The sequence below is a fragment of the Ambystoma mexicanum genome, chromosome 4p (genome assembly GCF_040938575.1).
Source record: "Ambystoma mexicanum isolate Mex_15411 chromosome 4p, UKY_AmexF1_1, whole genome shotgun sequence".
In the NCBI taxonomy this organism is placed as follows: Eukaryota; Metazoa; Chordata; class Amphibia; order Caudata; family Ambystomatidae; genus Ambystoma; species Ambystoma mexicanum.
Genome location: NC_090927.1, coordinates 229,853,306 through 229,878,600, shown reverse-complemented (window position 1 = coordinate 229,878,600; position 25,295 = coordinate 229,853,306). Strand labels below are relative to the sequence as shown.

Here is a 25,295-nt window from a genome sequence, read left to right as displayed (position 1 = left end):
GGTGGCGTTGCACCTTGCATGGTGGATTGCGGGGTCTGCGTCCGCTCCTCATCACCAATTAATATGTATAATAAAAGGAGCAAACCCTCCGTAGAGTTGTAAGCTTGATTTTTATTGATGAGCACAATGGCATCATAAATGAAGGCAGTAGCAAAGCACAGTTGTATTCACTGCAATATAGAGTTCAAGTCTCTAGGTCTTCTCATTGTCTTTGTGGCTATTGCAAGTCTCTAACTCCCCATGGAGGAGGAGCGCTGGGAGCTGCTGCTGCTCCGTGGCTCTCTAGCCTTGTCAATGCAGATGATGCTTCCTCCAGCATTCCGCATCTCTCGTGTTCTGATCTCGCGAGATCTCAGCATTGCTCGGTCTCGTGAGTAGTCCTACACCTTAACTGGAAAATAGGAGTCTCAGTTACATGGAGTGAGTTGGTAAACCAAATGTTTAATGCAAACCAAACCAGGCCCCTGGACCCTGCAGCCAACACATGATTTGTTTTCCTTTTGTGCATGTATTCTGACTCTCTAGGGTCCACTTCCCCTTGCCAAGAGTTGCGGAGGACACCCATGTGGCTGCAATATGCCACTTGTTTGTAGATTTTCATAGCAGGTTGCATGAACACACTATGGAAATGCGTCAACCACAATGTTGGGTATTTTGATATTTGTGTGTTTTTTTTTCTAGCTGAGAGCAAATGTTGGCCTGTTAGAATTTGCATGTGAGGAAACCATTTTTGGATCCTGACAAAAATTCAGCACCCTGGATGGAGCTCCATGTAACATTCCGAAACATGTGAAGTTGACTGCATATTTTGTTAGGGAGGTTCATGCAACTTCTTCAAATACAGTGACACACTATTAAGCATCTGAAAAAGTTGTCTTCCCATAAAGCTGTGGCCTTCAACCTGTGGACCTCCAGATGTTTTTGACTACAACTCCCATGATCCAACACTCTCTTCAGTATGCTTGCTTGGATCGATAATGATATCATATCATATATTTTATTTGTATCGTGCTCATACACAAGTGTTTCCGAATGCAACGAGGCAATGGAGGGGTACAAGGGAGGACAAAACAACGATCTTACTAGGCCCAGTGACATTGAGAACATGCAAGTGCAGGGTAGACGGAAGGGAGAAAGTGCAAGAGAGAGGGGAGAGGTGGAAGTGCTGAGCAGGGGATAAAAACAACCACTGTTATTTCAGCCAATAAGGTGGCAATTGCAAGGGTTAAAGCGCAGACAAGAGATGTCTAATAAGTGCAGGTAAGCGGGCTGTAAGGTTACAGATACAGACCCAAGTGCGAGGGTTGCCCAGACGCAGTGCGGGTATGTGGCTGGGTGGGCAGGGACCTGGGCCCGAAATCAGAGGGTAGTCAGGTGCATGGAGCCGAAGCCGACTGATCAGCAGTGGAGAGGAGTTGTGAGTTGTAGTAAAGATTGCAAACCCTGCATAGGGATCCAATTTAACCATAACTAGACACTGATTCTGACTCAGTTATGTATATATTTATGATGAAAACTTTTGTTTTAAATTATTATTATTGACATGTTTCTTACATATACTTTATTTAATGCACAACCTGTGGTCAGCAACAAGAATAACACAACCCATTGTAATCAAGAACACTTAACAATACATAATACCATTGTCCAGTGACACTTTCATATGAATATAGAATATTCACCCACAAAATTATTCTCCTCATTGAAAAGGTAGCTTTTCCACACTCACCTGTTTCAGCGACTGCTGAAGGTTTTATAGTAAAGATTCTGGGCTCTACTTTTAAGTAGATGGCTTCTCCGCTGCCGTTTACAGCATAGCCGTGAGGCTTTACAAGAACAGTGATCCGATGCATCCCTCTTGGTGGCACCGTTGACATGGAACAAACCACTCTTGTTGTATTTACTTGGATAATTTCACAGTTTGTCTCGCTGACTTCTATGGATATTGCTTGACTGTCAATCTCAATCGGGAAATGGTATCCAGTGATGTAAACATCCATACCATTTCCATCATCTATAAAGGTGAAATTACATATGTGTTTACATTTATATTTAACTGGATAGAGAGAAGAGCTCTGACAATCTCTGTACATGTGAACGTATAATGGATGACCTGCAATCCCATCTTGGGTGCCTTGCATTGGTGAATGGGATGGAAGCCATCTGGACATCAAGAGTGGATGGCACTACTGATCAGTGAGTTCAGAGAAACAAATTATACAATATAATTATAATTATTATTTGGCACAATTATATTTGAAACCCAACAAAATGTTCTAGTATTTACATGTGTATTAATAATGAATATGTTCTTTGTTTTTAACAGTAAAAATATAGCATTCACTTGCAATGAACCTCTTCATGTACACTACCAATCATTAAGTGTTGTTTCTCTCGAAAATGGCCTTTTGACAGGCGAGTCAGGCACAGAAGCCGTGGTTGGAAAGTAACGATCATGTGGACGGCAGCCATTTGGTTCCAAGTTGTTTACCTGAGGAATACTCGATGTGCGTGACTAAGGGAGTCATGTCTTGAAGATATTGAAAAGTACAAGAACCAGAACAGCTGGCTGGGATTTCATTCACATGGACAGCAACCTGCAAAGGAGAATGGGATAATGGTTAAGTCATTCTTTACAATGGTTAATTGGTGATGCTGAGCATAGCAAATAGTTTGGTATGCATCTTGGAATTCTACGAAATCGATGCCAACATTCCTAATCCTCAAAAATGTCTCCCAAAAAGTAGTATTTGGTATCATGAAGTCAAAAACAGTATAATAATGTATGTGCTCGGTCCATTTTAGTGATGCAATTTTGCTCCACTATTTGTTAAAATGAGTCGCTTACTAAAACAATTCACACTTTTTTCCAATAATATGAATATTTTCTACTTTTTCATTATTCATGTATTCCACCTGTACTTAATGGAACACGTGAAGATACTGAAGTGTAGAGCTGACACTGGTAAGTCTACTAGAAGACCTTTATTTCGGCCTGCGGAGGTGCAGGAAAGCTGCTCCCTGTAGCAGAGCCTTCCTTCAACTGACTCTGACCCACCAGCTGTATGTTCCACAGCGAACACGGCTCAGAGTGTTCAGAGTCAGAACACAGCACATTTCCAGATCCCTCCAACTTAACAAAAGGTAAAACAAGAGCAGATATAGGGAACATGAAAAAGTGTCAGGGAGAGCTAGAGAAACAAACAAAATACAACATAGCAAACTTAACTGAATGACCACAAAATACAATTTCACGGTTTAAAATCAACATAGTCCTTGAGGTGAGCAGGGATCCTTCTCACCCTTGCCCTCTCTCTTGCCACAGTGTCAACATGCTTGGTAATGATGGAACGCTTAGTGTTATTGGAACTAGTAGTACTGGGCTCAGCCGTGAAACACCCCTTCTCTGCTCTGGCATCACACACACCACACCCTTAAATGGTGCCAACCTCCCTTTCGACCAAACCTCACCTCCCTCCACCACAACTACCCTATTCCTCACAGCAGTGATCATTTTCAGCTCCAAAAATGTACTCTCAAGACACTTGAGAAAAATCCTGGGCTTCCTGACGGGAACCAGATCACCAACGGCCCAGTCCAGCAACTATACTCCCTTAGTCTCATCAAAAACCTCCTTATAATGGCTGTGGCCTTCCTGTATAACTCTCATCACTGCCTCATGATCTACCAACACCACTCCTGCCACCCCCAACCACCAGGGGCACAGCTGAGTACCAGGCTCTCGCCCCTTCAAGAATACAAACAGGGACACTTTTGTTACAGAGTGCATGGTGGTGCAGTAACCCCACTTCATTTGTCTCAGTACAAGCTGCCACAGCAGACCAGCCCACAACGCCAACTGAATCCCACCTTTCACAACCCTGTTGTAGCGCTCCACCAGACCATTGGTCCTGGGATGATACAAAGCTGTGTACAAATGCCTGTTGGAGTACTCATTCAAGAACATCCGCATATTCTCTTATGGAAACTGAACCCCATTATAAGTAATGATTTCCGTGGGGGCTCCCTCAAGAAAAAACATGTTCTCCAAAAGACTGATTAACTCCCGAGTGATGTCATCTTTTGTGGCCCTTCACTCCACCCATTTAGTGTGATAATCCACCAAAAAAAAGAAAATGTTGATACCATTCACCAAGCCTTGAATGAGCCCCATAACATCCATAGCCACCTTTTGGCATGATTGAGTGGGAACACTTACTGGCAAAAATTGTGTCTGCCACACAACCTTGCTCTTGTCACTATATAGGCATGCACCACAATCCCTCACTTTGCTCTCCACACACTTGTCCATCATAAGCCGCCAGTAGTTTTGGCGTAATCTCCTTTTTATGCCACTAGCCCCTCGATGTCCATGGTGTGCCAAATACAGCAATGTCCCTCTCACATCCTCTGGTAGGAAAGAAACTCGGAGGGGCGATAAGATTATTCCCCCAGAGACAACTCATCCTTCACTTCAACGAAAGGTTCAAATCTCTTCTCCAGGATAGTGTTCTCAGGCCACCCCACTACTGTCCACTCCACCATACATTTCAGCACTTCATCTGCCTGCTTTGCCAGGCTTCACTCCGCCTCACCAATCACCTCCTGCCCAATACTAGCCAATACTACATCCTCCCCATGCGTCTATTCACTGGCTGCAGAGGGCCCCACCTCCAACCTCGACAGGCAATCTGCAACCAGGTACTTTTTGCCAGGCACGTAACACACCTTAAAGTCATTACCTTGCAGCCCTAGAAGCCATATCGACAGTCTAGGTGACCCACTGCTCCACCCTTTTCCTGCAACATCTGCACCAGGGGCTTATGGTATGTCCTGACAATAAAACGTCTGCCCCACAGAAAAAACATAAAATGCAAGATCGCCCAGAACACAACAAGAGCTTCTCTCTCAACTACAGAGTAATTGCCCTATGCAACTGTAAGGGGCCTTGATGCAAATGCATAGATATGTCTTACTCTTGTCACAAAACTTCCCAAGGGTGAGAGTGCTGGCTATATCTCCCTTGATCCTTTCAAAAACATCTCCACATTCCCCTGACCAGTCATACTTCACCTCTCCTACAGCTCCCCCCCTTCCTTTTCTTCACACAACTGTGTTTATTGGCCAATATAGACATTAACATCAGCATAATGGCAGTTAAAAACTATCTGGCTTTTGCCGAAGATTTAGTAGAGGGGATTCTAGCTAATCCCTCAATTTTAGGAGAAGATATGAATATTATAACAACAAATAATCCAGATGATTGGAATGAGATTGAGACACTGCAGGAAAAAATAATTTGCACATAACTCCATGGAGCACTGATGACAGAGTATCTCTGAGCCCACGCTGCACCCAATGGCTTAATAATAAAGACGGGACCACGTATATTTCTAGACAATCTGCAGTTTAGAAAAGATTGGTCCGATATAGCAAATAAATGCACGAGAGACTGGCTGATTTTGATAATCAACACAGCAAAAACAGTCACAGAACAACTATTAAAAGAACTCCATGAAAAGAGTGACCAACTAAAACTGAAGATCAACTTTGACATCTATGATGAAAAACTAACAGCCTTAGAAACCACACTCAAAGAGTTCAAGGACTTCAATCTAAACAAGAAATTGAGTAAACTGAAGAAAGATCCAGCACAATTTACACATGAAAAGATCTACCCGTATGTAGGAACAGAATATTTTTCAGACACAGCTAAACAAGGCAGAAGAGATGCAGCATTACTCCGGTATCAGAACAATCGAAGGAGTGGATACGGACAACGATCAGGCTCATCATCAGGATCTTCGAATAGTTCAGACAACCGAAGAATACAGTTTACTGCTAATCAAGGGAACATACCACCAAGCACCAATGCACCTTTTTTAGGCCAACGCGGGGTCAACCTACGAAAACAGTGGTGGCAGATGCAGTCACCACAGGTTACCTGCAGCATAGGAAGAGGAGAAGGATAAGCAACACCAATACCTCTCTAATTGTTAATTTATCTACACATATACTGTTCAAGGATGAAGAAGGCATTGTACAAAAGGGTCTCTCATTTGTTCCCACAGCACAATACGATGCATTTCAAACAAGGATAGAGATCTTCCAACTGATGTGTAAAATTCACCTCAAACAATTGTTCCAGGAAAATAACGATGTTGTCGAGAATGACAATGCAGGCTTAAGACCCAAATCAGAGTCATTCCACCAGTTCATACGAATTTGGTAGAATCCAGTACCTTCGAGCAAGCTATTCTGAAAAAAAGTAGCAAACTTAGAAGACAAGATACCGTTCATTCATGGTAATTGCACAAAAGCCTGTAAGAGGATTCAATTCAACACTACAGCTAAGTCAACGCCTAGTCTATAATACTGAATGACAACCCTTATTGATATATCTTTATGTCCAGTTCATGCGTTCTGGATGACTACCCCTATATAACACCCCTCTCTTGGAATCCCCCTGACCCCACTGAGCCAAGAAGTAGTTCTGTTTTGCAAGTTAAAAGGTTTATTTGATAATTTAAAATATATATATCACACTTTATAATAAATTAATAATTGAATAGCACACTTAATCTGATATGATAAAGATCAACAACGGAGAATCTGGCACTAGCACACTTCTTATAATCACTAATGAGTTGACATGAAATGGATAAGGTAGCACACTGGTAAATAGGAACAAAAGTATAATGTGGTAGAGGATGCTTTATGAAAGCTCAGGTGGATGCAATATTCAATGAATGCAGTACAGAAAATACTCAATATGATTTCAACCAAACAATGTAATCACTTTTCTCTGGCAATCCCCTCCCCCCCTTGATGCAAGGCAAGGAAATGGAAGGAAAACACACAGTTCTCAGAAATGCAATCAATGTAAATCAGTTCACCCCAGCAAGCTTACACTACAGAAAACAGATAGGAGTTTTGAAAACACAGGCAAAATGCTTTGATATGTGCTAGCAATGGATGAGAAATATGCTGGAAATGCTTTTAATTCCCTTTCAGAGGTTCAGGGTGAGTGGTATCTAGTTAATATTAGCTCAGGCTCACTCTTGCAATGATTCAGGAATGATTAGCAGGTTAAACGAATTTCTGGCAAATGGAAGGCAAGCAGCAGCAGTTTTTAAACATGAAGAAATTTGCAAATCGCGGCAAAATTCGCGGATGCGCCGAGCGCTATTACAGAGGAACCACAAGGACTATCTCTATCGTTTTGGGGTCCTAGGAAAGCCTAGGATCTCATCTTCCAAATGAAAGTTACTGCAAGTCTCTAGCACAAACGGTTGCGGAGATATGAGCGATTAAATAAAGGTCGTTTTTCAGATTTGAAATTTTAAAGTTCAAAAAGACACGTGCAGCTTGCAACTAGAAAATGACAAGTGACAGCTTTGCAAATGACAGGTGACAGTTAGGAGACAGTTCTACTTAGATTAAAATAGGATTGAATTATATTATTTTAACTAGGAGATTGGTTCTGCACAGTTTTCTAGGTACTCACACTATATTCTTGAGTGAAATGGGCCTCGCCATGGATCTGGTCAGGTTTTAAACTCGCCTCTGGTCTCTGCACTTCACAGTGATCTGGGTCAGCTCTCTCTGGTTCTCTGGTCTGGGTCTCTAGTTCTGGATAGATTGAAGTCTCTAGTTTGGCTCTCTGGAGGTTTGATGGAGGTAAAGTATGGATTTTTCCGGCAGAGCTTCCAGCGGCAGATGGATTTGAAAGCCCCTATCTGTCCTGTCTGTCTGCTTTTATGTGTTTAGAATGTGGGTGTGTTCTAGCATCACTGACCCTACCTCTCTCTCAGCTTCTAATTGGTCAAACTTCCATTTATCATTTGATTGGGGAATGAACTGTGAGTCAGAGGGATGTCATTTTATGGCTTGCAGATAGGACACTCCTCTGTCAGATTGCACACATTCTATATTTGATAATAAAAGACATATTTCACAGTTACACAGTTGCTTGAAATTACATATACATGGTGTGGCTGAATTTAGCCATGTCTCTGTCCAAATCTGCTGTTTCTAAGAGCTTGCATTCAGAAATGGCACATAATTGACTTTTTAACTGATTTTTCAATTTCTGACATTGACCCAACTTTACATACATGTGCGCAGGGAGTATGGACATTAACTGATGAAGTTTCAGACTTTTAACATGCATACATTTAGAGTAACATCCACTTTTCCGCTAACACCCCCCTGAACATACCACCGGTTCTAAAAACCTCTTAAACTGTGGGCAGAAAAATCACAAGAATTATGGTATCATTTATAAAATTTTCACATGTCCGCTCTATGAGTTATTCATCTTTTTAAAGTTATGTTCTGGCTCCAAAGGGGTGTGGTTTCCTCTCAGCACAAGGTAGAAATACTGGTTTATCCAGTTCTGCCAAGCCAGCTTGCTCTCACAGGCAGTGCTCCTCCCCTTTCCTCAGGAGGAAGCCACTTTTTACGACCATTTACGACTCCTGCCAATAAAACCTTTGCCTGAGCCAGGACAGGGCTTTGTTCACTTTCCTGCAGAGCACAGGTAATTCAATTATCAGATAGATGGCATATCCTTAGTGTGAGCAGCAAAAGGGCAGCTAGGCCTGGGAACACAGCTGTGACTCAAGTTTCACTCCTGATGGGGGTAGTTGCCAGGCAGAATTGGCATCTCTTTAAGCCAGTTTCAGATAAAATGTCACTTTTTGTTCCCCAGTTCCTGCATTCAAATAAAACTAAACATTTTTACATATGCAGCTAGAATGCTGATTCTAAGTGCAAAACTATGGCATTTCAACAGTTACAAAGGCATGTGACACCAAACATAGGTCACTCATTTCATCTAAACATTTTCAATTTTAGTGTCTTTAAATCCAGTGCAACTTAAACTGCTGACTCCATAGCAGTTTTGTTATAAGCACTGTTTTGGGCTCTTCATTTCCCAGATTTTGTAAGCACACAAAACCTCATTCTGCCAAATGTCTGCTGGTGTTCAGTGAATATTTTGCACATGTTGCAATGTTTAAAATAGACACTTTGGCTTGCCTTCAGAGGAACACAGGGTGGTTTTAAAACGCCGGCTTTTGGATAGTGGTGAGTACTGGTACTGCACCCATTTTTGGGATTGAAGAATGAATTCCCCACAATTCTAGGTTGCATTTGGCAATCAGCATTGCCATTCCCAATGGTTTCAGACTACTGTGCGGGTAGTCCAATGGTGGTTTTAGGCATTGTCCTTCTGTGCCCATAACATCGGCAAAAATGGGTGGCAGCCTATTCTTCCTGCATTTCCCTGTGCATTTTCTGGGAAGCTCTGGCCATCATGATGTTTTCATGTCAGTACTGCACAGTTTTGAGGTAGGGCTCGGATGCATGGGTAAATACATCCCACAAGCCCAATTAGGAGCATTGAACGATTTGGCCAAGAATGACAGTCTGACTATAGAACCACCAGACAAAGGTTGGACAACACTGATTATGGACACCATTGATTATGACAACATGGTTAACAATTTACTCAAGGACAGAACCAGCTATCGCATCCTTCCTGGAGATCCCACACCAGCCTTGAAGAGTATGACCAATACACTAGTTGAAGAGGCAGAAGCAGAAGGATACCTGAGCGCAAAAGAAGCAGCATTTCTAACTCCAAAACATCCAAGGATACCATATTTCTATGCTACTCCTAAGATCCATAAAGGAATCCAACCACCACTGGCTGCCCAATTGTATCTGGTCACATTTATTTATATTTATTTATATTTATACACATTTATATTGGAACCATTGTCACAATACATAGACTTTTTTAATCAGAAACAAGATACCAAAAATGCAATCATATATAAAAGATTCTACAGCCATGTTGATCCTTTTGGGAAACCTCACCTTCAATCAAGACACAGAATGGCTAGTCACCTTGGACATTGAAGCACTCTATACCAATGTACCGCAGGGAGCCACCCTAGCAATGGTAAAACATCTCCTAGATTCAGGTATATATCTTCATCGCTCGTGGGAGTACCGGGCTCGTGGGAGTTCTGCTACACTCTGCTGGATCTACCTTGCTGTTTTCACTTGCTGTGTTTGCTCTACGGACTAACGAGTGATTGCTTCGGCTTTCAAGGCACGCAACGCCCACTCCCAACATCATCACTAACTCCCATATTACGAGCGCGGGAGAGTACCGCTTGGCCCCTACACTCTGCTGGATCTTCCTTGCTGTTTGCACTTGCTGTGTCTGCTCGACGGATTTACGAGTGAATACTTCGGCTTTCAAGGTGACTGCGGTCTATTGTGTTTGGACATTGCCACGCCCATCGAGCTCTTGTTCCACCAAGCTCTTGGTTCCTCTATTTTGAATACATTCTTTGCATTTTCCCATTGGCACGCAACGCCCACTCCCAACGTCATCACTAACTCCCATATTACGAGCGCGCACGCGCACAACACGCGCGCACTCGTGGGAGTTAAACGGCCATGTGCTAACTATTCAGCTGGTGTCTTCCACTTTTGAGCCTGTAATTGGAAGAAAGTAAGACATACATTATTGCTCCTACAACTCATTTACTGATTGCCTTCTTAGTGCATACCTGGTTTGATTTGTGAGAAATTTTGTTTTGTGTTTTGTTTACTGTGACCTCCATTAATAATGGCATACGAATTAACAACTAGCATGCCGTTAAATATCCCACATTTATCATTAGTGTCAAAGCAACCCAGCCAGGTAGGGTCTGAAGTTCCCCCTCAAAAATGTTATACTGCTAGTTCTATCACACCAACTTGTGTGTCTTCTTGCCCAAAATCTAAATTGACTTTTGACGACCATACAAATGAATCTATTGTCTCTATATCGTCTTTGTCACCCTCCCCCATTGCAAGTAACGATATCCCTTGCCCTTCAGACGTTAATAATGTGCCAGCACCTTTGAACACGCCATGTGCAAGAGTAAACCCCCAACCACTCTCTGACAACACGATGTTAGCCTCTATTAAGAACTGCCCAAGACTATCATCCTAACGCATTGTCATATCCCCAATTAATTTTCCACCTTTGTCTCATGAGCAATCTGGCTTGTCCATTCATGCAAATCAATGTGTATTACCAATATCATGGAGGGGAGATGCGTGGCCCTGTGAGGGTTCTTATGAAGGTGAGGACGATGCAATTAACCTTCAGTCCAGGGCAGACATCCGCAATTCTATGCTACACTCTTTTGCTTTACCCTAACCCAGACTTACCAAATCAGCCCGTCTGATTTATTTTTACAGCATTAATCTATGATTCAACCTGCCCTTACCGCTATTAATACCACCATCATGAGCCTGTGTAAACTCTTCGAATCACTTGACACAAAAGTCTCTCACCAATTGAAACAATTTGATGAGCTGATGAAGTGGTTATCAGTGCATTACTCGTCTATACAGTTTAAGAGTGTGCACCTGTCTAATGATTCTAATGCATTGGGTAATTCAGTGGAATATGTTGCCGTCCAAAATCTCTCTAAATCTGTCACACAAATATGCTCTTCCAATCATGAGAAAGGTCCTAGCCCTTGTGCTCTACCTTTGATTTTTGGCATCATACGCCATACTACCAGCATGAGTCCCCACTCAATCCCAAAAACAAAGAATGTAACCATTGCTCATCCGCGTCATGTTTGCCCTGAAGAGGAAGAAAATGTTAATTTGGCATTAGTAACTGTGCCACCTTTGGGCCCAAGCTTAAGTCACTCAGATGTACTTAAAGTCAGGAATCCCAAATTTGCCAAAAAGAAGTCCTTGTCTATGTTGAAGAAAACAAAGAAAATGGCAAACGTGAAAAACATCAAAAAAACACTTAATTCCTTTTTTAAGGCACTAAGCAAAACGACTGTATCGCATGCCGAAGTGGCTGCTTCGACTGAGCAGGTACCCTCCTCAGCCCCAGTGTCCTCACTCCCTAAAAGTATTCCACTGGTGACCACCGTTACTCCAAACTTAGCTAACAAAGATCAAGTAGGCGGGTCTCTTTCGCCCCTTTCTCAGTTAGTACTATCCATACAGCGAAATAAGGGGGACGAGACTCATCAAGCCTCAACAAATATTCAAAATGCTGCTTTGCTCCTCCCCACTTCTGATATTCCCAGCGAATTAACACCGGCTTCCGCAGTTCAGAGTTTGATACCTATGTCATTTTAGCCCCCAATTGTACAGGATTCTTTGCCCGTTACTTTTCAACCCTCTAAGAAATCCGTAGCATTATGTCCGCAAGTTCAAGCTAACACAACAGGTGCTGTACCAACGTCGCAAGACGTGTTTGAGAACTCTAAACAGAAAGTGGATGAATACCTGGCCACAAGCATGGCCAAAGTCCTTTCCAACCCCTCTGATCTACAGAGAGGAGGGCAAACTATTTTTCCTCCGCCCACACTTGGTTTCAGTGGTCACATCCTGTATACCCCCTCTTAATCTGAACAAGCCTTGTGGGAGGAAACTAGTCGCACACACCCCAGAATAAGATCAGACCCAGACTCTTCAAAACTAAAATGGGCTCCACGGAAACATAGTTTGCAACCAGCTTCACGCCATCGGCATCCACGCAGAGCAAATTTTCATATATTTATTTTGAAATGCAGAAATGGGAATTTCCCAGTCTATGACCTGAATCACCAGCGTGTCCTGAACCTCTTTGGTGATGTCCCTGAATTGCACAACTTGTCAACACAAGACATCAACCAAATAGAGTTAGTTTCTGATCTCACACGTTCAGTATTGAGACTATGGATCCCTTCTGGAGTAGTTTGGGACTCCATCTGGTGATGCAGGATGCAGCTGTTTGAGATGGGTTTTCTATTAGCAGTGGACCCGGAATGTGTCCCACTTAAACTCCAAAATACCATCTTGAAACCGAACATTTACCAAGGTGTGAATAGACCCAGCCAAGAGACCCAGTGTGTTTCTACCCAACAGCATTAACCACTAACGACGGATGCCTCTTCTATTCAAAAAATCGCAAGCTGGAACACTAGAGGCCACTCACATATACACCTATCCATTGCTAACCTGTCAAGCATCCATCATGTGATAGCATTACAAGAAATTTGGGTCACAACTCCTCCACTATGGGATGGTTATGATATCTTCCTACTTCCAGCTATCCCTAGTCGAGGTAGACCATCTTCAGGCCTTCTTGTAGCAGTTAATACATCTAGTGGCTTCACTGTTAAGCCCTGGTCATCCGTTGGTGCTCAGATCCAGCTAGTCCAAATCATTAGCAATAACCAGGTGATTGCACTAGTTAACATCTATCACAACATTGCCACATCGCCACAATGTCAGATGACATCTTTTATGATGGCTTAACTACGATTTTGGACATGATTTTGATAAAACACACAATTACCCACACAATCATTGTGGGTGACCTTAATTTGGACTGCTGGAACCTGACTTGTAACCATTGTGAGGTGCAGAGATGGACTAATATTATGAAAGATCAAAATGTTTATATGCTCAATGGTTCTGTCGATGGGGACTCTCCCCCTAACCACACGTGGCACCGTGGGTCGAGCACTAGCACCATTGACTATATATATGTGAGTCAACAGCTCTTTCAAAGTGTAAAAAAATTAATCATTAGCGATCAATAGTGATCACAGACTCCTAGTTGTACACATTGCCTGGGATTTTTCTAAAATCAAAGCAAAGACAGTTTTGCAGGTTGAGGCGACAGTCAACTCAGCAAGATGTCGTCTCCGGTGGAATACAACCACACTAACTGCCTTTGAGAACATAGTTGATTCTAATGCATCTCATTCCAATTTTGAGCAATATTCTGATCTATTAAAACCGTTTATGAAGACCGTTACAATTCCACATCATAATCAAGTTCGACATTCTCATACCTTTGATGCAGATACTCACCAAATGAAAGCTGAGTTTAAAAAACGAAAGAAAAAACATTTATTATGAAAAGATCCGTACGTTGGCAACATTTGAAGACGGCTAAATGCCGATACAAAAACTGGCTGAGAAGTCGGAAAGCTTCTCAATTTCAAGAAGACAGTGAGGCCATGCAAAGCGTCATGTGGCAATTACTGAATAACCGAAAATACCATCTACAGGGAGGCGCACAAATTAATGGTGTCCATGAAACAGACTGGGTCAACCATTTTTCATCTTTGTATGCTGACCCAGCCTTTGCAAAAATAGTTTATACATCTACATCTCCATCTTCATGGCACCTAAAGATGTCACCACACACCATTCGAGATATTATAATGCAGGCTAGCTCTTCCAGGGCGATGGTCACAAATGGGCTATCAAACTTTATGTTTAAATCCCATCCAGATGAATGGGCAAACATTCTATACAAAATGTTCTGCCAAATATTAAGAACACGTCTCATTCCACCTTCTTGGAAAGCTTCAATAATCATTCCGATCTTTAAAAAAGGTGATCGCAGTGTGCCCGCTAATTACCGGGCCATCGCCTTATTGGACGTGCCAGGAAAAGTTTTCACAAAACTGATACCCTATGAAATTAATGCCTGGACTCTACAATCCCATCTCCGTGATCCCCACCAAACGGGATTTGTTGCGGGCATGGGCACAGCCATAAATCTATTTGCCTTAAAACAATCAAAATGCAATGCCACTTGCATAAGCAACAGGTCTTTTTTGCTTTTGTCGATCTAAATGCAGCCTTTGACTGGCTGAGTCGTTTGATCCTGTTGTCAAAGCTCCGCAAAGATCATTGTCCGACAACGCTATATGATGTTATCCATTCGTTGCATTCAAAACTTCCATTCGAGACCCTAGATGGTCTACTTTCAGACCAGATTAATACTTCACGAGGTTTAAAACAAGGACGCCTATTAGCCTCTGCAGTTTTTAACTACTTCATCCAGGACGTTAGGTTTGCTTTAGTTAATGTTGTATCGGATTCACCAAAGCTTAATAATCAAGTAATCCAAACACTTATGTATGCAGATGATTTAGTTATTATTTCCAAAACACAATTGGGTCTGCAGCGTCTTTTAGATGCTTATTATAATTATACACAAGAGAACGAGCTAAAAATCAACATAGCTAAAACACAAATTGTTGTCTACTCGCCTAGGCGGGCTGAACCACTATCCTATGTTTGGTCTTTTGATCAGTCTCCCATAAAAATGGTGCCTCAATACACCTATCTTGGCATATTGTTTGAGGGTTCTTCTAAAGCAATAGGCCATCTAGCTCGCGTAGAAATGAAGCTCACATCATCAATTTCACAAGCAAGTATTCTTATGTATAGGTACGGGAAATTTTCAATTATACCAACATACCAACATGGCATTTCTGGAATATGAAAATAACATCTATATGGTTTAGAAACATTAACGAGCTGATTCATGGAACAAACGTGCACCGAAAATCCCAGCGCAAGCAGGCGCAAGGTGGCGCAAGCATGAGAAAGCAAGCACACGCGCAAGCGCACACGTGCGATTCAAGGAAGGCGCTGTGCTTGTTTCCCACTGGTTGTGCGCCAAATCCGTGCATGGCGCACGCGGGCACAAACATCATCAAACGGCGTGCGCTATGCTTACAGCAAAGGCGCACATAGCGCGGCTCACACAACAAAAGTGGGTGGAGCAGTGGGCGTAACACGCAGAATGGGGAATAACGTGTGAAAAAGAAGGCGTAACTGGGGAAGTACTGCAGGGAACTACACGGAATGCCCACACGCACGCGAAAAACCCGTATTCATGGATTTGAATACGGGAAACCCGCGCACGGAAAAAGACACGTACAGGCGTCAATGCGTCCGCCACACGAAGTATAAAAGTGCGCGCAAACAACAAACACGTATATTCAGCTACGATGAATGCCCCATTTGTTGCAGCACTGATCGTGGGACACCGCAGGAGGGGGAGAATAGCCAGGGCACGCATTTTTTCACCACGGACAAGGCTTTTTGGGATGCCTGACGACCAGGTCTATAGGTTTCCACCCCGTATCATCCTAGACCTGGTCAGGGAGTGGGAAGGTGACCTTACTTCCCCCACCCTCTGCGCCCAAGCATTGAGCCCTTTTGGCCACTGGGTCTTTTCAGCGGACTACTGCCATAGTGGGGGGGTCTCACAGGCCACGCAGTCACGCTGCCTACACCAGGTATTGGCAATCATGACAGCGCACCCCTCAGTCCGCAGGCACATATACATGCCCAGAACACCCGCCGAAAGGCAGGCCATTGTCCAGGACTTTTACAGGGTGGCACACTTCCCCAAAGTGCTTGGTGCCATAGATTGCACCCATGTGGCCCTACATCCACCTAGGGCCACTGAGGACATCTACCAAAACCGCAAGCACTGGCATTCCATCAACGTACAGGTGGTATGCGATGCAAAGGGAATCATCACCTCTGTCTATGCAAACTACCCTGGCTCCACCCATGACAGTTTCATATACAGAATGTCCACCCTGAGCCGGGCCCTGGAAGCTGGGCAGCGACACATGGCTCCTAGGTGAGAACAAATGCCCGTGCACATGTATGCATGTCACACACACACACACAAATACACAAACCCCAATATTCACAACCATTGTCACCTCTCCAGGGGACAGTGCCTACCCTCTGAGCAACCACATGATGACGCCAATCCGGAACCAGAAGATACAACGCAGCACATATTGCAACCATGGCCATATTGGAGCGCACATTCGGAGTGCTCAAGTCACGCTTCCGCTCCCTTGACCGCTCTGGTGGGCAGCTACTGTATGCACCTCCAGTAGTGTGCAGGATCATTGTGGCAGCATGTGTCCTGCACAATGTTGCAACACGGCAGGGCGTACCGGTGGACATGGTGGTGCCCCCACATCCCCAAGCACAGGCACAGGCGCTGCACATGGGAGGGGATAGGGCACGTGGTGAGGCAGCCCGGACCCAGCTTTTCACCTAAACTCCCAACCCTGCGGAGTGCACACAGGCCTGGCACATATCAGGTGACAATCGATGATGACAAAGAGACAGTCAACTGTCACAACCTTACTACCCTGAGATTGTTGCCATGGAATTGCCACATTGTGTGCGTCCCTAGCTACTTAAACATAAGCAATCCTGTGTGACCAAAAGGCACACATGCAAGGTGTGAATCACACAGACCTGCAAAACAGGCCATGACTATCAATGGTATGTCACTCAAACCCTCCCAAACCACAACATGACTTGGCAAGCAATAGCCATACACCAACACAGTAACAATAAGGTACACATTGCTATGTGAAAAATGTAAATTGGCATCAGACAATGATGCCTGACATGGAATCAGATGAAATGACTGACCAACAACCTCCCACCCAAAATAAGTCATACCCAAATGCATTCCAAAAGTTGTAGTTGTAACATAACAGTGAATGCCTGTCTACATGCACAATGTGCATTGCAAAATCAACACTGCAGCTTCTGTGTGCTGTGTCCACCTCCTGCAACACACTGCTCAGTGCACAGCACAGTGAACAGCCATTGTGTGTGATGCACACCCTGAGCATCACATCTAAGCGACAAACTACATCAAAAAGCAAACTAGGCATGTACAGGATCCACAATTGTTCATAGAACATGTGCTGCAGGGACACAGTGGGCACCAGAAGGCAAACAGAGTGTACACATGGACATGGAAGGGTGGTTGTACATGTAGTGGATAATAGTGCGAGTGTGTGGGTCAATAGGGACATGCACTCAACATATGCATGTGCAATCAAGTGACCATCAGTGTCCTCTACACATCACATGTGAACATTCACCATGTGTACACCCCAGCATGGCAAACCAAAACTATCCCCTCACACCTGAAAGGTACACACAACACATGAACAGGCATTGATCAGCAGAACCCAACATGTACATAGGATACCACAATTACAATGTCAGGGTGCCCATCACACTGCAGGGTAAGGCAACTATCAACAACAACCCCCCCCCCTGGGTTATTCAGCCTCATCCTTTAATTTCACCTGGCCACAGGATCACCCTTCCCCTTTGTCACCATCTCCCACCTTGTGTGTAAAAAGTTGCCCGCACCCTCAGAGTCCACCTTGTTTTGCAAAAGCACCAAATCCAAGAGAACTCAATGCAGGCCAACACGGAAGCCAAGCAAATAGCCTGCAGGCAGGAAAACAACCAGAACAGCCTCCAGTAGATGACTTGAAGTAGCAGTACGCCACAGAGGCCAAGTACTACCAAAATGATGTGAACAACCAAGGTAGCACAGTAAAACAATGTCACAACAGAATGTGTACCATGTGTGGTACATAACACAGAATGATGCACCACGAAAAGATGTGTACTGTCACAGCTCCCGTGTACAGGCGCAGGAGTGGCACGAACCAACCACCCCCACTGTGGTCTGGGTGCCTGCAAGGCCACACAGGCCTCTGAGACCCTGGTGGGGAAGGAGGGTCAGGGATATGCAGTCGGGACAGGCATTGGCATACTGGATGACCGGAATGAGGTGCAGGAGAGGGGAGTAGAATTGACACGAGAAAGTAGGGAATGCACAAAAATGTAGTACTCACATTAATACATTCACAATTAGACCAAACCTGTTCATCATGCACATAGCAGCAAATTACTCAAATGGAAGTCAAAGAGAAACATATCTCTGGGGTGAGTGCTGTGCACTCTCAGGGCCGGTAGCAGGAGCAGTTCAATGCTGCAAAGAGAGCCACAGTTAATAAACTGTGCGTGCCCAAAACACATAAACACACCACCAAATATGCCCCAAAGTAACAGACTACTCTACAGACAGACAATCTTGTGTGGATGCTTCGTACCCATACGTAACATTACCCCTGTGGTGGTTCATACACAGTCAGTGCAGTAAGTCAGGCGCCGCTGGGTGCGTGGCAAATGGAACACCAATGTGTCATGATTCACACAACATGCAATGTTCCCTGGGTAAGCAGACAGACGCATATAGCAAAGTATGACTTCAGAACAAGTCGTGTACCACCACGACAAAAATAAGGCAGTGCATGTTGCAAATTCCACTCGGAAATGAAATGCACTGCACCCAAGTATGTCCCTTGCAGTCTGTCCCTGTGAGCTGCTTCTTTCCATGTCTCGGAATGCTAAATGGCTAATACAAGTGCCTCAATGGCCTATGGTGGACCGGAGAGTATGTGCCACTGCCCCTGCAGGTGCCCCAGACAACTTTCGCTATCAACTTGCCATCAGTCCACTAACACATCTGAGCTGTATCGTGCACTTCAACACCAATATTTGTCCAAGCTCACCGTCAGTGCTGCTACTAAGCATGCATGTGCTACTGGCCCGGTGGAAGGTTTGCTGTGCTGTGACCCCCCTGTGCTGCTCATCTTGCCTGGAGTCCCTTGGAACACGTCAGCAGTTTTCGGATGTATGATTGCAATCCCTGTGCCTCTGCTTGCGCACACATGCGCATGTCGGCACCACCAAACGTGTCCCGATTCCAGACGTCCAATGGCCCATGTCTCCTGGCAAAGGTGGTCTGGAGGCTAATCCCCTGCAGCAAGGCCATGCTTTCGATTCATCTGTGTGTGTCTCATCAGGCATTTCATGACTGGACCATGTCAGAGACGTACATCAGAAATCACACCATCAGTCCATCTTTCACAGCCAAAGTGTGGAACACACTATCTACGGCATGAATTGCAACAAGCACTTGTACAGTAAAGATAAGAAACATACTACGCAATGCATAGCAATGAATGTACACATGAATCATGAAACACCCCATCTAGCAAAAGAAGAACAGTGGTCAATTACATCCCAATCATCCCCACTAGGGGTGTCAACACAAGTTCCACAGCAGCAGACATGCCACATATATGACAGTCCAAAGCCCTTGTGTAATAGGCTGTTACACCGAACCATCCTTGCGAGCCCATGGATACGGGAAGCAGGAGTGGCATATGTGAGTCAAGGACCCCAAGCAGCAAACACATACACAAGACAAGCTTGAAAGGCCCAGCTGGAACAGACAGTGGATGCTTTCAAAAGCCACAAAGCACCACACCGTCACATGAAAGCACAATAGACAAGCAATTTTAAACTATATTAACTAATTACACTAACTATGAAAAACCTACATTACCTATTTTAACTAACTATCAAACAGAAACTTAACTAACTAAACTAAAATAAAAATAAAAAATGGCCACATACGACCCGCGGGGGGAGGTACCCAGGAGGGGGGAGGTACAGGGTGCTGCTCAACACCCACATGTGATGATGCTGAGGAAAAAAAAACCTCCATGGGCTCAACGCCTGCACAGCCCGACCTATGTTGGAGATAGATTGTCGTCCGAGTCTGGCTCTTCCTGGAAAGGAGGACGTGGCACAGGAGTATGACCACGCATAGCCGCAGCTTGCCCCTCATCGGCAGCAAGTCTGCCAGACGGGTGAGCCTGGTTCTGTGTGGCAATGACACGTAGGTCTGCATGCAGAACCTCCTGTGATACACGTGCTTCATCTTGCAAGGTAGCACTTGTAACACGGAGTTCCTCCTGCAAGGCCTGGCTGGACAACCGCTGCACCTCCCGGCAAGCATGTAGCTCAGCCGAGATGGTACCCTCAAGCTGTGCAAACCTCTCCTCTGCCCGCTCCCTCTGGGACATCAGAAGGTCACTCAGAGTGGATCTGAGGAAAGCATACTCCTCCCTCAGGGCCTCTATTGTGCCTCTGCGTGAGCAGCAATTGCTTCACGCAGAGACAACATTTCAGCCTGGCGTGCCCTGTCTGAGGCCGCCATGCCCAGCCTGAGTGAGCGGGCTGTGGGCCGCGCCGCCTGCTGCTGGAGAAGCACCTGCCTAGCAGGGGGAGCACAGATCGGGCCACACGCTCCATGCTCTCAGCGAATTTCTCCATTGCTGCCCCATGGCGTTCAGAATTGGCAGTCATGTCTTGCTCCCACTCAGTATAAAGCGGTTGCGTGCAGCGACCGCGTTGCTGGGCTTGACCCCTGCGGGACCCAAGGACTTGGTGTCCTCATTGTGTTGGCACCGCCCACGGCTCCATGACTACATGCCCCCGTCGACGTGATGTCCCAGGCACATCAGTGATTGGTGTGGAGGATGACCCTGCGTACCGATCCAGCACGGGCAGAGGTTCCAAGACTGTCTGACCCCTCAATGCAGGTGTCGCGGACAGAGGAGTGTCATCAGAACATCAGAATCACTCACCCCTGACATATGGACCTGATGCTCATCCAACTCGACATGGTCGTCAGAGTGTTCATCAGGGCTGGACTCATAGGCAGCCAGAGACAAGGTGGACTGTAGCACTTGGGGGTTTTCGTGGCCTACCACCCCACGATCCCCACTTGTGCTGGGTTGATGTACTGATAACAACCCTGTGCCTGGCATGACAACTCCATCCTCCGGCTCCATTGCGTCATCACCTGAAAAATAGAGAGGATAAATGTCACTACACATGTTAGAAGCACACAACACACACACACACCGACACCAAACAGTTCAGGCAGACATGTGACACACAAAATAGAACCTGGCATGCATGCTGGGTAAACTTGAAATTGCTTCTGTGATTAGACCTGTGGAAAGGTGGCAGTTTGCACTGAAGTGGGTCTATGCAGTGCAGCAAATATGTACGTTACTCACTATCTACATGTACAAGGACTTCATGGTGTGTGTCAGAAAATGTGAAGGCAGTGCAAGGTCAACTTCAGGCATCATGTGCAATGTGCATTCAATGGGTAGCATGTCTACAAGCAAACCACCCCTCCCCCCAAGTGCAAAAGCAGGGATGCCTAGCATGGTATCAAAAGGCTGACCATAGACCTGTGTATTGACAGACAGTGTTGACTAGCATCAACAGCATCATGTGAGTCAAGTGACAACACAGCAAATGATGATGGGACAGTAAGCAGGACACATGATGAAACCTCTGGGGTACACCCACGTGTGAAGAAGACACTAAACCAGTTGGACAGAGTCATTGGCCATTAAACAGGCTGAGGCCTGTGACCCACACAGATTGTCAAACCCTAATCATGTGTGCAAAGCAGTACTGAGCCACAGTTTTCATGGGAAGGCAGATGAAATGCCATGCAATGTAGGTCATCCAGGACTTGTATTACAGTGATCATCCAGTCATGGACACATAGGGGCATGCGTGGAATGCACATGGACCATGAATGGGCACTCATGTCCCTGCGGGGCATCTGACCTCTGCACAGTCCAAGTGAGACACCCTGCATCAAGTACTAAGGATGTACCACACAACATATGTCTGCCAGATTGGCCGCTGGATGTTAGCATGTACACAGGAGGCATGAACAGGGAAGTCCCCAACGGCAATATTGTAGCAGACCAGTGCTAAGGTGGAATTGGGGTGCAGAGCGGGGTGTTGAGGGGCAAGGGAGCATGCCTACATTGAGTACCCGCTTGCAGGCAGAGGACACATGCACGTCAGTCATGCTATGCATAGTCCCTGGGCTGAGAGGAAGGACACCCCACGCTACATGCAGAAGTGCCAGAGGGGCATACTGTTAACCATCATTTGAGTAGGGTGCAATAGTGGTGATGAGGACAGTCCCCGTCTGCTCCACATGTCCACCATCCAGGAGAGTAGACATGCATCAGGGAAACATTGCATTACTTTCACATCAGAACCATGTACACGTGACATGTAGTGGCAGTCATGCACAACACATCACACAAGTAAAACACACACATCCTCAACAAACACGCATCAACACTCACTGGACTGGGCATCAAAGTCCGGCATCTCTCCCACTCCTTCGACCGATTCAGATGGTATGAACTCCGCAACGAGTGACTCATGCGGAGTGAGGTCTTCCTTCTCTGGTGGAGGCCCACTGCCAGTCACCAGAGTCAAGTTGTAATTTGAGGCACGCTTAGCCTTAGCGCTGCATTGGAGGTAATTCCAACGCTTTTTGCACTCTTGCGCCGTGCGCACCTCATGGCCGAATGCACTCACATGTTCCGCAACTTGCTTCCAGTGGGTATCACGGCGGGCAGCCGTAGTCTGACAATTAGCACCCACTAGCATGTCACGGCTGTGGTCCCGCACGTAGTCCACGAGGAAGTCCAGTTGCTGTTTGCAGAAAGGCTTCTTCCTCGACGTGCCGGAGGTTGTGGCTGTGTGGGGTCCCAGCCTGTGCTGCAGGTGCAACCTTCCTCCTCTTGGATTGTGGCGCAGACCCTGGCTGGCTAATGCCACCCTGATCAGTATGGCCAGTGGGTTTGGTGGATTGAGCCAAGGGAGTGGCAGGTGGAGGGACGACCAAAGGCCTGACTTGTGTCAGTGGCAGCTGGATGCCCTCTAATGGACCCTGTGCAGCAACATCCGCTGTGGCAGGGTCATTGACCGCAACTGTCCTGGTTGGCAGACTCACAACTGGGGTGTTGTTGGGTGCATCTGCCCCTGCACTTGCCAACACCCTGCTGTTCGGGGCAGCAGATGACATAACTGCCCCAGGGACACGTGTCTTGGTCAGGGCAGCCCTGTGTGCCCCTACGGTTTCCCTCCTGGCCTGTTGGAAATCTTCCAAGGGCTCTTCATGTGCCAACGCAGCCTGCGCTGGCAGACCCTGAGCCTGGGTGGTGGTGTACACAGCTGCATCTGCAGCTACCACTACCCTTGGGCCTGTGGCAGTCGATAAAATGGACTGCCGGGTCACACGGGCACCAGTGCCAGATGCAGAAGCTGCATCTCCCGAAACCACAGGGGGTGGTGGCATGACTGCACCGACACATGGCACAACATGGCACAACATCGTGCTCAAGTGGCGCACCCCTGCCTCTTCCCCCTTTGCGGCCACCCTGGAATCCCTGGAGTCCCCCTACTCCCTGGTCAACCCGGCCATGTCCCCGAGCACGCCCGCCATGGCACAGATGTAGTAGTGCCGGCACAGATGGAGTAGTGCCAATGGGAGGTGTACACCACAATTGACCTGGGCAATTGGGGTGAAGGGGTTGGGATGCAAGATGTTAACAGCCCCCCTGCACCTGCAAGGCTGTATGTGACCCTGGTGATGTAGTGAAGGGTCACGCAACGCTCAGGCACCCCAAAACGGCAGTAAAACCGTGCATGCAACCCTGCAGCCTACGTGCGTGGAATCAACCTCCCGCAGTACGTGGTGGCACCCAGTAACATGAAAAACACATACGTGTGGGACACGCAGCCATGACCTTGAAAACAGTTGCGATACACAGGGGCACCCGCAGTGGGAAAAATAGCGTGCCCGACTCACCGTCTTACTAGCACGATGCAGAAAAACACACGTAGCCAATACCCCCGCCAAAAGAAGAGATACGCCCTTGATAGCTGTGAAGTTGTGATGGCGCGCGAAACAACACGATGCAGCAACACACGTTGGTCTCCACGAAAGGCACGTACAGCGAACTGCTGGCTCCGCTCACCTTTAACCCGTGCTGAGGGAAATGCCCGCGTGCATCACATCACTTACGCGCGTAGGCCCTTTCCTCAGATTACATGCATTCACACGCGGACGTGCAGTTTTTTCACGCACGCTGAACTACTATGCCCACATCACGAGGGAAACGCCTGCGCAAGTCACGTCACAGAAGCGCTTACGCGCTAAGGACCTTTGGTCCAATGAAACCACGTACGTGTGCTGACGTGCTTACGCGCGAAGGGCCTTTCCTCGAATTACACGCTGACGTGCAAGATTTTCACGTGCCAAATCACTCCGTATCAAGCTGGCCATGCAACAACACAAGGAAGACCATGTTCCTGCCCAGAGGCCGAATTACTGGCCCCCAGAGCCCCGAGCATGCTCCCACCTGCCATCTGATGCTGCCTGACTGCCTGCTGCCCACGTGCCCTGCTATTTGCTGCCTGCACGTCAGCCAGGGGTGCAGTTGCTGTGACCACCCCTGCTGGAACCGAAGACTCCCGACTGGGATACCATCACTCCACAGCCCAGCCCCAGGACCCAGTTGCCAACCCACTCCTGCCTCTGGGGTTGCCATGACAGGCACAACACCATCTGGCACCATTGGCAACCCCCAGCCAGAGAGGCAGAGGGCTACCAGCATCAGTGCCAGGGAAGTTGGTGTCCTGGTGGAGCAAGTCCTGGGGCAGTATGATGCCCTCTTTGGAAGTTTGCTCGCCGACAATGAAGGACGGACCAGGATCTTGATGGACATCTTGACTGCCATCAACGCGGAGGGGGTGGCAGTCCGCGACTTACACCATGTCAAGAAGCGCTGGGAGGACTTCAGGTCCAGGACCCTCAACAAGGCCTGGCGCCTCTTGAAGGCAGCGGTTGCCAAGGGGCGCCGGGG

General features: G+C 46.3%; 1 protein-coding gene across 2 annotated transcripts in view; it reads right to left on the bottom strand.

The window, feature by feature from the left end:
• Positions 1 to 25,295, bottom strand: part of PKHD1 (PKHD1 ciliary IPT domain containing fibrocystin/polyductin) — a 4,356,595-nt gene that overhangs the window by 3,466,227 nt on the left and 865,073 nt on the right. For both annotated transcript variants that reach the window (XM_069605754.1, XM_069605755.1), the window contains exons 26-27: positions 2,492 to 2,597; positions 1,730 to 2,014 (exon numbers count right to left, since the gene is read on the bottom strand). In XM_069605754.1, coding sequence (XP_069461855.1) covers positions 1,730 to 2,014; positions 2,492 to 2,597 — 391 coding nt within the window. The remainder of the gene's footprint in view (positions 1 to 1,729; positions 2,015 to 2,491; positions 2,598 to 25,295) is intronic.